The sequence below is a fragment of the Ruditapes philippinarum genome, unplaced genomic scaffold (genome assembly GCF_026571515.1).
Source record: "Ruditapes philippinarum isolate M1 unplaced genomic scaffold, ASM2657151v2 ctg6633_1_1_1_1, whole genome shotgun sequence".
NCBI lineage: Eukaryota > Metazoa > Mollusca > Bivalvia > Venerida > Veneridae > Ruditapes > Ruditapes philippinarum.
This window is the reverse complement of record NW_026859969.1, coordinates 73,699-85,855: the sequence shown is the minus strand read 5'-3', so window position 1 is coordinate 85,855 and position 12,157 is coordinate 73,699. Positions and strand designations below refer to the sequence as shown.

The 12,157-nt window shown below is 32.7% G+C and overlaps 1 protein-coding gene across 1 annotated transcript in view; it reads right to left on the bottom strand.

Annotated features, from left to right (window-relative positions):
- Nucleotides 1-12,157, bottom strand: part of LOC132758455 (adhesion G protein-coupled receptor L3-like) — a 90,902-nt gene that overhangs the window by 64,585 nt on the left and 14,160 nt on the right. The window contains exons 2-11 of the mRNA XM_060750131.1: nt 10,580-10,809; nt 9,441-9,669; nt 6,490-6,589; nt 5,669-5,729; nt 4,830-5,061; nt 4,254-4,391; nt 3,686-3,784; nt 2,772-2,863; nt 2,036-2,224; nt 1,489-1,560 (exon numbers count right to left, since the gene is read on the bottom strand). Of these exons, the coding sequence (XP_060606114.1) occupies nt 1,489-1,560; nt 2,036-2,224; nt 2,772-2,863; nt 3,686-3,784; nt 4,254-4,391; nt 4,830-5,061; nt 5,669-5,729; nt 6,490-6,589; nt 9,441-9,669; nt 10,580-10,809 (1,442 nt within the window). The remainder of the gene's footprint in view (nt 1-1,488; nt 1,561-2,035; nt 2,225-2,771; nt 2,864-3,685; nt 3,785-4,253; nt 4,392-4,829; nt 5,062-5,668; nt 5,730-6,489; nt 6,590-9,440; nt 9,670-10,579; nt 10,810-12,157) is intronic.

Sequence of the window (12,157 nt, the reverse complement as noted above, 5' to 3'; positions counted from 1 at the left end):
GTAATGTTACTTGTTTTTGGATTTTTACATGTTTTGTGATGTCTGTCTCGTTGGATTGTCGTTTGACGGTAGGTATTTTCTCTTTCCCCCCCCCCCCCCTTCCATTTTTAACCCCCCCCACCTTTTCACCCGTACAGCCTTTTCCCTTTAATTCCCTTATGAGCCTGTTTTTGTTTATATTATTTCACATGTCTCGCCCTTGTGTCCACTCCGGGTGCTTGGTTTGTGCCTTCTGGGTGTCCTGCTTGGGTGTGTCCGGGGGCGGCGTCCTGTGAACGTTGCCTATGCCTTGTTGATCTTTATTCTTGTTATTTTACAAGGAACCTCATACCATAAAAGCATATCATGATGAAAACACTATCTGTTCAGGAAGTGTCAAAATAAAACATTTATCATGTTCAGAACAATGCCTATCCCGGACCATGTTTCGTATTAATGTATGCCCCTAAAAACGTTTTAATAAAGCATACTATGATAAGGACAATGTCTCCCCGGAATCTGTTTATGGAAAACATGGCATGCTGATTGGAGCTGTCTATATAAAACATACCATGACCAGGACAATGTTTGTCCCGTAACCTTTTTGTGTTAGATATTACATGATAATGACACTATCCGTAACTTTGCGAAATAAAATATATCATGATGCCTCTATTAAAAGTGATTTATGCTAGCTTGAATGAAAGTTTGAAGCTGATTTGAATCGCTGCGTTGTACACTTCCTGAACTTACCAGTACTGATGTAAAATGAAGAACTATTGCCGTGACCCCGGAAAGGCTTGAGCCTACGCCCCTGTGTTTTGAAACATATTAACAAAATGGTCTGTGTTTTAAGCAGTAATTGTTTACGGAAACTTTGTAAAGTCAGGATACAGCAAATCGAAATAATTGTGCGGTTACTGCTTGTAGGTAAAAGACCAGAACACACCGAAAATGAAGCTTATACAACTCGGGACAACTACTCTTATAGCCAGTTAACGAAGTTGACTTTGAACAAAGAAAACATAGAAACGTTATTTATAAAAGTAAGTCAGACAGAAATATCAAAATCTGAGAATAAATCGGATGAAATTCGTTATCAGAAGTTTTGCTAGTTATAATAATTGTCTAATATTAATTTATGATAATGTGTAAAATACATGAATCAGCAATTGATATACATGCAGTAAGCAAATGCAAAGATGTTAAATTTGTCAAAAACGTTTAATTAAATTTTCTACACAAAAGCTAACAAAAATGTATGTGACACATACTGTAAAAATACAGCATATTTTGTTGTTGTGGGGGTTTTCCCTAGGTATACAGTTACAATTTTTGGTATAATATTGATTCACAACGCAATGTGTTAATCTCTGTTAATTACCGCAAAGCTAAAACTACGTACACTGGGATAAGATTGGAGACCCCACATTTGTCGAGTTCCTTAAAACAATATAAATATATTATACACATTTAGTGCGGAGGAAACGAGAAGTTTTTTATAATTACCTGATTTATGTTCACCTTCCATGTCTGTGCTGTACTTTCATCCAGGATATTGTTGATTGTTTGTATATATGACTGAAATAAAGAAGATGATATTTCATCTCTAAATATATACCAAATTATCATATGATTTCCACTAGTACTATCTTGTGTTGTATTCATAAGGAACGTTAGAAGTTTAAACTGACAAACATATGCTGTACAGGTATTTCGGTATTTCCATCAGGCAAGCGGGTCTATACAAGCTAGAAACAAATACATAAGAAAAAGGAAAGGAACAAATACAGTTCCCGGAGAGTTATATAGACTATCGCACAATGAATAAAGCTCCCTTTGGTACAAGGTGTAAGATAATAATTTCCGTTAAAGGGCAAAGTAGAACATTTATCAAGGTCATTTGATTTGTAGATGTCAAAATCAGCTGGTACAAAGTTAGACATGTCAGGCGCAGGTGCACTGCTCAATGATATGGCTGAAATGTATCAGTAACCATAGTAATGTTGTTTTTTTCTGTTTTTAAACATGTGTTTGAGTAATAAGATGTACTTACGTCTGTTACATTTTCAATGTTTGTTGTGTTGACTGTTACCACATCAACTATTTGTGAAAGTGTATTAACAGCGACATTTATATCGCCAATCAAAAGTGTATTATTCTCGTCCGTGTCTGATGTCTCATTTGATAGTTCATCCAATACATCAACTATATTTACCCGACCAGTCTTTCTGGCATCAAGTAACTGTAATGCAAACAAATAGCAACTTTTGTACATCTTAAATAGATACAAACAGCAATCGAAATGGTTTTTAAAAAGAAATTGACTACAATTTTAAGTAAACACATGGAAAAGTTAATAAACGAATTCTTGATTTTAAACTACATGTTGGAATTACCTTTTTTAGTACATTTTCGCAGAATTGAACGCGGCATTAACTGATGTAAATATATTTATTTATCTATAATGTACGTTTATAACGTTGCTTTTTCAATGGATAATCGTGACTTTTACATATAAAATTTATTTTATTTAAATTTCAAGTCTTTTTTTGTAAGTTAAATATATAGGATATCGTGTAAGCACTATAGTAAATGACTTGAGGTCTTTAGATACTTTTTGTTAGAAGTTATCATATAAAATTGCGGAAGCTTCTACTAAGCCGCACGATTGTGAAATAAAACGTAAAGGGGATCTGAGATCTTGCTCTGCCATGAAATATAGGAAATAAGTTAATGAAACTAATCAATGAAGTTAATCAACCAAACTTATAATTTTCTACACAAGTTACCTTATTGTAAATGTTTTGAATGGAAGTTTTCGTACAGTTATAGACGGGGTCCTGATAAATTCCAGTTTTGGTACAGTACCTTGTTACATTACCTGAAGAAAATTAAATACTTTGCTACTGTATAATTATAACAAGTTTTAATTGTATGTTATTATTGTGTTTGATGAAATCAAGACTTAAGTTAAATGAATTATTTTTAACGCGGTGATACTTTAAAGTTACATAATAATAGCTTGATTGTAAAATATATTTGACGCAATGTTGAAATTAATAATATTAAATAGCCATGCCAAGCCATTTTAAGGAGCTAGAAAAAAGAAACAATGGCATGACTTTGAAATTCCCATTTTACCGACAAATGAGATTTTCTGACTAAAAGATGACGAGACAGGACAAGGTGGGGACTGGGTCTAAAGGGAGAAAAAACGTAACAGAAAGTGTATTAAATAAAAAAAAAATAACTCCTCATGATACGTGCAAAAAATATTTCAAATTTATTGGTCTTAAATGGGCACATTTTGGATGGTTAATCTAATAAATATTGCCTGAAAAAATGTTGATAAAGTTCTTAGAGATAAACTATGAACATTTATGTGTTGAATAAAAATAATTTGTTCTAGAAGTTTGATTATCTGCTATATAAAGACACGAAATATCGGATCCTGTATCTAGTTCCTTATACAATTACATGTATTTCATGACTTGTTGAGTTATGTTTTATACAAAACTACTATTTACGCAATTATTCATTGCATAACAGACCTTCAATGAATTAATTACTTTTCAACCGTGCAGCGATTTCATTTGAAGCATATTAAGGTTATGTCATCTTAAATAATGCATACAATCTATTATTAAACAGTTTCTTTATTTTTGATGACAAAAATATATCTTAAAAGCTAAACAAAATATACCTCTATATCCAGTCGGGCAACTATGTATAGTTGTCTCTCCTGGGATTCCTGTATCCCATTGGATATGCCTGTAATCAGTATCGCTTAAACATCTACGAACTGAAATAGGTAGGTTTGAGTTAGAAAAAGATGTCCGTAAGAAATCCTGATAGATTATCATAAATATATATATTTTCGCAGTCATAATCTGCATCTAATATCCTGCTGTAAGTTGCTATCATTTAACATTCCGCCTTGTCCATACATTCTCCTGCCTTTTAGTAGGTGCCCTACTGGTTGACATTACGTTTGTCCCGTGTTGGTGCTACATTCTGTTGGAGCTGCGTTTTGTTAACGCCGTTTTTGTTCTCATATTTTTAAATGCCATCACATATGTTTTCTTGATTACATAATTTTCATGTAAAGAAACTTAACCCACGTGTTTGAACAATCATTTTTTAATAAGATTAGACTAATTCAGTTTAAATGAGGTCTAAAAGAAGTAAGTTCATATTCTAAAAAGTGCCCACTAATTTTAAAATTATTCGGAAATATTCATGAAAGCCTTGAAAAAAACTTAAACACTTACATTCAATAGATAAAGAAAAAGTGGTAACTGATGTTGGATAGACTATGTCTAAAGCTTGAACGGTAAGAGAACAAGCCTTGATATCGTTGGGAACTCTTTTTTGAAGCTGGACCGATCCATTATTAGTGATGTTAAACACTGAAAAAAACATTATGTTATTTTTATAGTATTGACACGTATATGGAAAATACATGGCCAGTTCTCATCAAATAATGTACATACTACCGAGGAACACATGCGTCTTCCTTATACAAACAGACTGCAGAAATTTGTGTATGAAAAACGTCTATGATTCGGACCCTGGCTTCGGTGAGGAACTTTTTATTAAAAACATTTTCTGTAATCAACAATATGCTACTTAGCATATTATGCACCTTTGGGTAGTCATAACATTATGAAGAGTGATTCATCTAGAATGGAAGGAAATTATTTTAGTTATGATGAAATACGTACAATGTTCAACAAATTAAAAACGATTGTACAAGTCGTCACCTTAGTCCAATAACGTAATAAGTGCCTTTCTTTTAATAGCATTTATTAAGTTATTGCACTTAGATAAGGAACTGTCTAACTTACGGTTACAGCTGTCTGAACTCAAAGCGTAGGTAACCTCTTGGGAGTAAAATACTGCACTGACGTAGTTTCGGGCACGGCAAAAATTGTCTAAACTAGTAACCGTTTCACCCTTTCTTGTCATATATGTTTGGTTGTCTAAAGTAGGATTGTTGCAAACTGGTTTGATATCACCGATGTCTGTGACTGTGACATTGATAACTGAAATAGCACTTAGACCACCGCCGTCCCTTACCTTGAAATACAAAGACATATTTTGACAAGCAACTCTAGGAAAAAGAATTTATATAGGATTGAAAAGATATCAGAAAGGCCATGCCCGAGAAATACTTCGGTTATATAATAGGAAGATGTACATGGATATACTTTATTATTATTAAAAGCAGGGAACAAAGTAAGAGCCGACATATACGCCATGCAAGTGACTTTAAGCCGCGGCCGATGCAAACGGTCGTGGACGGTAGCTTTCACTTTCCAGTACCGTCTTTAAACAAACTAAATCAAACCGAGTCTGAAATTAAATTCAGTTACGCCGTTTTAGACGTTCTTTAGGGTATCATTTTTTTCTGTTTTGAAACAAATACATCATATTCTCTTATTTTTTTTAATTTCGAATCAAAATATTAAGAATATGTTCTATGAAAGTCTGTATCAAAGCAAATAAGACAATAAGAGAAATTTCTAGGTACTTAAAGATAAGATATATGTTTTCAATCAAAATCAGTCATACATTAAAACTTCAATGGCATATTAAATTTCAATATATATATTTATGAATTAACGATAAAAAAAATGCATTATTTATGCACGTTGAAATTCGTTAAATAAGAAACAGCTCTCACCAAAACATCAAAAAGGAAAGTAGGTCCGCGTGTATTTTCATTTTCACTGTAAGTCTCCTCACTGAAAATAATTCCTCGTAGTAAATTTAAGCAAATAATAATTTATAAAAGATAAAGGCAATGATGAAGTAAGCAAATATTTACCACTGAATTCTGCTAAGGCCGGTGTTGTAGGGCTGCACGGTAACTTGCAAATACCGTCCATGAACAGGCTTTCTCAATTTGAGCCTACACTATTTCCCGTTTCACCGTTTTGGACGTTCCTGAGGGATTCTTATTTTAAGTGTTTGCAAAAAAATGCCATACATTTGAATATTACAAAGTTATATCTTGTGTAAAAATATCATTAACTTTAAAAGCATGGTTGTTTCCAAAATCTCAATTCTAGAAAGAGTTGTAACAAAGTCTGCCTCTGTTACTCAACCGTCAGTAAACAGAATAAAACATTCTATAACAAAATATTATGCTATTCCAAGCAGGGTTTTTAACAGCCCACCATACGCTAATGGGTTTGAAAGATATTTCGTAACAGATTTCTTTCATTCTTAAACTTTGGAATATTTTTTAATATTTTTTGGATTAACCATTGTTTTAAATTTCACAGGTTATGATTAGCAACTGTATGTACTAATCAAAAAGCAAATATATCATTCAACGGTGTATTAATATAGCATTAAATGCAAAAATTCATAAGCTGGTATTTCTTTGACCAAAACGTATTAGTAATCTAATAAATATGTTAATGCTTACTTTTATATCCAAAAATGGTTAAACTACAATGTGCTAGAAAGTTGTCTTAAATATACAAATATACGATTTACCTGTCCCGGAATTTATCCGCATCCAGCACTGATGCTGTCTTTATTTGGATTGTATCCTTTGATATTCTTTCTACTTCAAACAATCTATTTGCGTCTATATCTAGAAAATAAATTGGCTATATACTTATAAATCTGTACGTACTTTTTGAAAAGGGACATGTTTCCTTTTTTTCTTTTTTTTTTTTTTTTTTTTTTTTTTGGGGGGGGGGTGTTTTTGGTTTTTTCTCTTGGGTTTTGATTTTTTACGCAATGGATCCGCAAAAAAACCATATCAGTCCGGACCAGTTTTTAATTCACTTTTTCAAGGCCAAACATTTTATGTCATCGACTTTAAAGCACGTATCCATCATTGCTGAGGGTTCAAACGCAGCTTATAGCATCACATTCGCTTGAACAGAATTATATATTAAGTTGGTTGAGCATAGTATTCCTTCAAAACTGAATCAAGAGCTGATATGTGATATTTACGATAAAGTTTTTTCGAGCTGAACTGTAAAGATGGCACAAAATTAGACTCAATGAACATCAATTATTATATCCTGAGCTGATGTGTACGACATTCGATATTATATATCAAGGGTTAGGTCCTACAACATGTTGTTTGGAGCTTTAAACAAAAAACAAACGTGTAGTCTATAACTAATGGCGGCAATTTAATTGTAAATATTCTGTTTTAAAGTCAATCAGCAGCAATCAAGCAGCCAAACCATTCTGCGAATTGAATTTTTTTAGTAAATAAGCTCACGGTAAAATATTTCCAACTTTTTAAGCATACAATATTGCTTTTATATTCGGTTTGTAAACTTGTTTGTCGGCTCAATTGATGTTTGAATTAAATTTGTCAGAATAAATAAATTGGAAAATGTTCTGTTGGAAAATTAAACGTGATGTTAAACTTTGAAGGTTTCATAAATGTTCCTATAGATGGAGTGATTCCGATAATCATACAATTATTTATCATTGACAATGCATTTCCTTTGCAGAAGTTTTTCTTACTGCAGTGCACCGGGGATAAAGATTGAAAACAGTGTCGACGGAGCAAAAAACAAAATTGAAAAATGAATCTCAGTGCCGCCAAAATCAGTTCAAATATTCCGTTTAAATCATACAATGCCGTTAAGTGAACGAAATAGAAATAACTTAGGATACACTTTGCTATCTACATCATCAATTTTTACGTCATCTTCATAGCAATCAACAAACATTACTGTAGATATGATTTTGTTGTTGTTGTTGTCTTTTTTTTCTAAATAAATATGTATCTTACAGATATTAAAATATGCATTATTAAAGTATCATGTCTTGTTTAAAAAATATTTACTGAGACGAAGTGAAGAGGGGGATAGGTTTCTTCGTTTTATGCGAGGGTATTCTCATCAAGGTATGCAATTACAAGATAAAGTGCCAAGAAAAATTGACATTTAAATGTTTAAAATACTAAATATGCATTAATATGTGACACTAAAATTATTCATATTTTGTATCAACAAGCTTTCGTTTATCTTCAGCACCAAGAAGAAAAGCAACTTTTCAAATTTCTAGACATGATGACCTTTTGAAACACGCCTGAACAAAGGAATATCAATGTTTTAGAAATGAAGACTGACCTATTCCGCAAAAAGGATTGAACTCACTGATTGCGTGAACAAAGACACTAGTCGATTGCTACGTGTAATGGACAGTATAACAGTCTTAGCATTTCTTCCAAAACTTCTACCACGAAGTTTCAGAAACAGATAGACGTCGGGAGGGGCCAAGTCCGGGGAATATGGGGGATGTGTAAGAATTTCAAAGCCGCAGTCAGTTGCAACAGCCATCGCAACTTAGGATTGTGAGCTGGCAAATTGTCGTGCAGGAGCAGAACGCCTTGAGTCAGTTTTTTCATCCTTTTACGCGCGGTTTCTTGACTCAGACGTTTTAATTTGTCTGCATACATTTATGGTACGTCCTTGCTCAAGATCATGATTATCCAAAGACTATCCGAAAAAACTCAAAGCCATCATCTTCCTTGCTGATGGCATCGTCATGTTCATTCTCGTAGCGAGACAAAAGATAACTTGAAATGTCAAGCCTGGTCCGTTTCTGGTTGTCAGTCAACTGTCTGGGGACCATCTGCGGAAATTTTTGACATGCCATAGGCATCAGTAAGAATTGAACTGAACAACAGCTTATATTCACTTCCCTAGGCAGTTTCATCGTTGGTGGCCATTTGGGCCGCAGAGGCCGCTCATCATCTCCATTGCTTTCCCTGTCCCTCCTAAATTCAGCAGCCAAATTCTTTCACAGTGCTATAGGAAGAGGACTCCTTCCAAAGTGTGTCTATAAAATTTTCAAGGATTTTCTTGGGGGACATCCCTTTCTTAATCAGGTACTTAATGACGGCTTTGATTTCAACTTCTCAATTTGGTCTAAATGACACACCCCTCTACTGAAGAAAATGTATGGTTTATGTTTCTTTATCTGTGTAAAACACCGTGTAACTGGGTCAGTAATCATCTAGAACATATCGGTATCGACGTATCGTGTAAAAATGTCAGTGTAGTGGCATAGTGTAGTGATATAGAAGTATATCGGCTCGAGAACTTTTTGAAGATACCTCGTACATAATACAATTATTCCAAGAATATGTGAAAATGCACAATAATTTGGTCTAGCGTAAAATTTAAGTCTTTTTTTTAAAACAGGAAAGCAACTATTTTGCAAGATTTGACAAAATAATATACTATTGTATTTTCTTAAATTCATCTAAACAACATTTCAGTATATTTCGGTAATAGCATGTGGAATAAAAGAGATTTGCTTATAAAATATCTATCAGATGTGCGCAATGGAAAAAAAATGAATAAATGAAAATAATATATTAAGCTTACATTTATGTAGTTTATTTAAACAATACTTCAGTGAATTTAAGAAGCCATTACTTCATTGTGTTATTGATCAAATAAATTTACCTGTGTAACTTTTTAATTCAATCTGTAAATCTCCGAATTTTCCATCATCCGGGTCAGATATTGAGAGGTTGGCTACTATTGTACCGACTGGTACATCTTCAGGTACTTCTGTTGTAAGGTAATCTGGTAGAATAGCTGGTCGGTCATTCACTTCTTTCACATCTATTCTAATTGGAACTCTATTTACTGTTACATTCTTGTACGGCTCTTCCAGTACACTGACATGTGTCTGTTTTCAAATAAAGAAACATGACAGAATATGGAGTTTTCAGATTTTATATTAACATCTGTGAACATCCCCAGATGTACATTAGTGCAGAAGTTCAGTGACGGACACACACTGGCCGTTTGCAAACAAGATTTGTTATGAGATATAACTGAAACGTTATCGTATCCCGTAGTGCAACTGCAGGTGTTTCTGTGCCCAAGGGATACACTTTATACCACTCTGCGAATCATTTAAAAATAGTCGTTGCCATAGATTATGATAGTGAATTTTACATGCCAACCGATCGAAAATCCGTATCCTTCTCTCATCCTTTTAACGTGTCTTCAACATTCTTATATTAAACCAATCAAGGCAAATTCGTTGCGTATTAGATGTATCATGGTTATATACATATTTTAACAAAAATCCACAGGTCATTTTCAATACAGCGCTAGAATTATGATGTTGCATCTGGTGATATTTCACAGCATTCGTTTCAGACTTGATTTTATTCCATTTAACAAGTTTTCATGCAGACGAGTTTATTCAATTTAAACGATTTTGTCTCTTGATAAAACTAAATTAGATTTAGATATGACAATAAATACAATAGTTCAAAAGCGCAATAGCAAAAGGTCAATATATAATGCCTTTTATATTGTTTAATTTTTGTACCACAACACCAAAAAAAATGATCGGAGAGGTAATATTCACTACGTCATTAGGTTTATATTGACGTCACGTCCGATAAGGAATAGTGTGAAAATATTTGTATGCTGTTGTTTTTGTACGCAGTTATTATTCATAACTTATGAATGAAATAAAAGAAAGGCGGTAATATAACACTTGTATTGATTGTTAATAAAATCATAAAAAATAATACTAAAAAAGGGAAAAGAATAATACTAAATCGAAAAAAACATCTACTTACATTCCAAGTATTTATATTTGGTGCATTTTTTATTGTTAATACAAAGTAGTTTAAATGTCCAGATTTCACGTTTTCTATCATAAAGTATCTGTGTTCGTTATATGTGATGTCTAACCGAAAATACACGCTAATGTTGATCCAGTTGTTGCAGAAGAAACTAATTCTCGTTGAGTTGTCGCCTTTCGGAAGGTCGTCACTAATTGTAAGATGTATGTAATTTGGCGTGCACTCTAAAATAAAGAAAAGAAGAACTATAACTTACGTTGTTCAGACATTCAGCGTTGTTTTACAAATAAGCGGTAAATATTTAACCTACTCTAACTAGAAGTCATATTTGATGCCAGTATAAAATAGAGAAAAACAGAATCCCTGAAGAAAGCCCAAAACGGCAAAATTGTAAAATGTCAATTGTAAAGCCAGGTCCGAACAGTTTGATAACACTGTTAGTAGCTAGATAATTATTTGTATTCAGCAACTGAAATCTCGTGAAATGCAAATAGAATGCTCTAATTTTATAGCGCTTATATGAACGATATACCATACCATTATCATTTTATATAGAGCAAGGCCTACTAGAGTTGCGCATTGTTGAACATTATATGCAATCTGAGAACCTCTTAATTATTATTCAAAATAATCTCGAACTTAAGACGGACTAGGATTGTAAGTATTTCTACCACTTGGCTTTTGATGTAAAAAAAACTTTATAAATTGTATAACAAATGTATATATTAGATATCCTATGAAAAAGAAAGTCTTTGTCGGTAAAATAATTATTGAAAAAATGTCTGACATTGATAACCAATTTAAAAATGCCCACTGATGTACAAATATAACAAATTCCGAATTATTATTCACAAATTTTGTACTTTCAGGTTCTCCACAAAATAATAAGTATATTCGTGTTAATGAAGTACAGTTAACTTTTATATATACAGATTGCCTTAATGTAGGTGGACTTTATACCAATTTCTATTGATGTTGTAAGCTACACTCTGAAACACAAGGTGGACTTTACACGATACATTTGAATAAACTAAGTCAATAACTCCAAGTATTTAATAACTATTTATTTGTTTTACATGTTTAGTTTATTTCCGTAGGCTAAATCGAAATGCCTTATACGTTCTGTGTATTCCTAATATAATGTTGGGGGTCATTGTCCGAATTTGGATGGAAAGGGCAGAGTAGTTATGCAGATTGAACCATATGATATTTTATAGTTTTTGATTGTTGTAGTATTATTACAACTAATAATAGCGTTTCAAAAAATGCTTGGAATCGCTGTTCAGCCGGAAGTTTGATTTTATCTTTATATTATTTATTTATTATTTACTTCTTTTATTTATCTGTTATTATTATTATAACTATTATTATTATTATTATTATTATTATTATTGTACATGAAAATTGTTTTCATTTCTATATAAGGTAACCCATCAAAAACATGGCGGATGTCGTTTCCGTATGTGCCCCTTTAGGGGTATCTTGTCCATTTTGTTATCATGTGGTATTTGATTTTCCGTTTTGAACGATGTACGAGTAGAAATGGTCAACTCTTATTAATTATATATGACG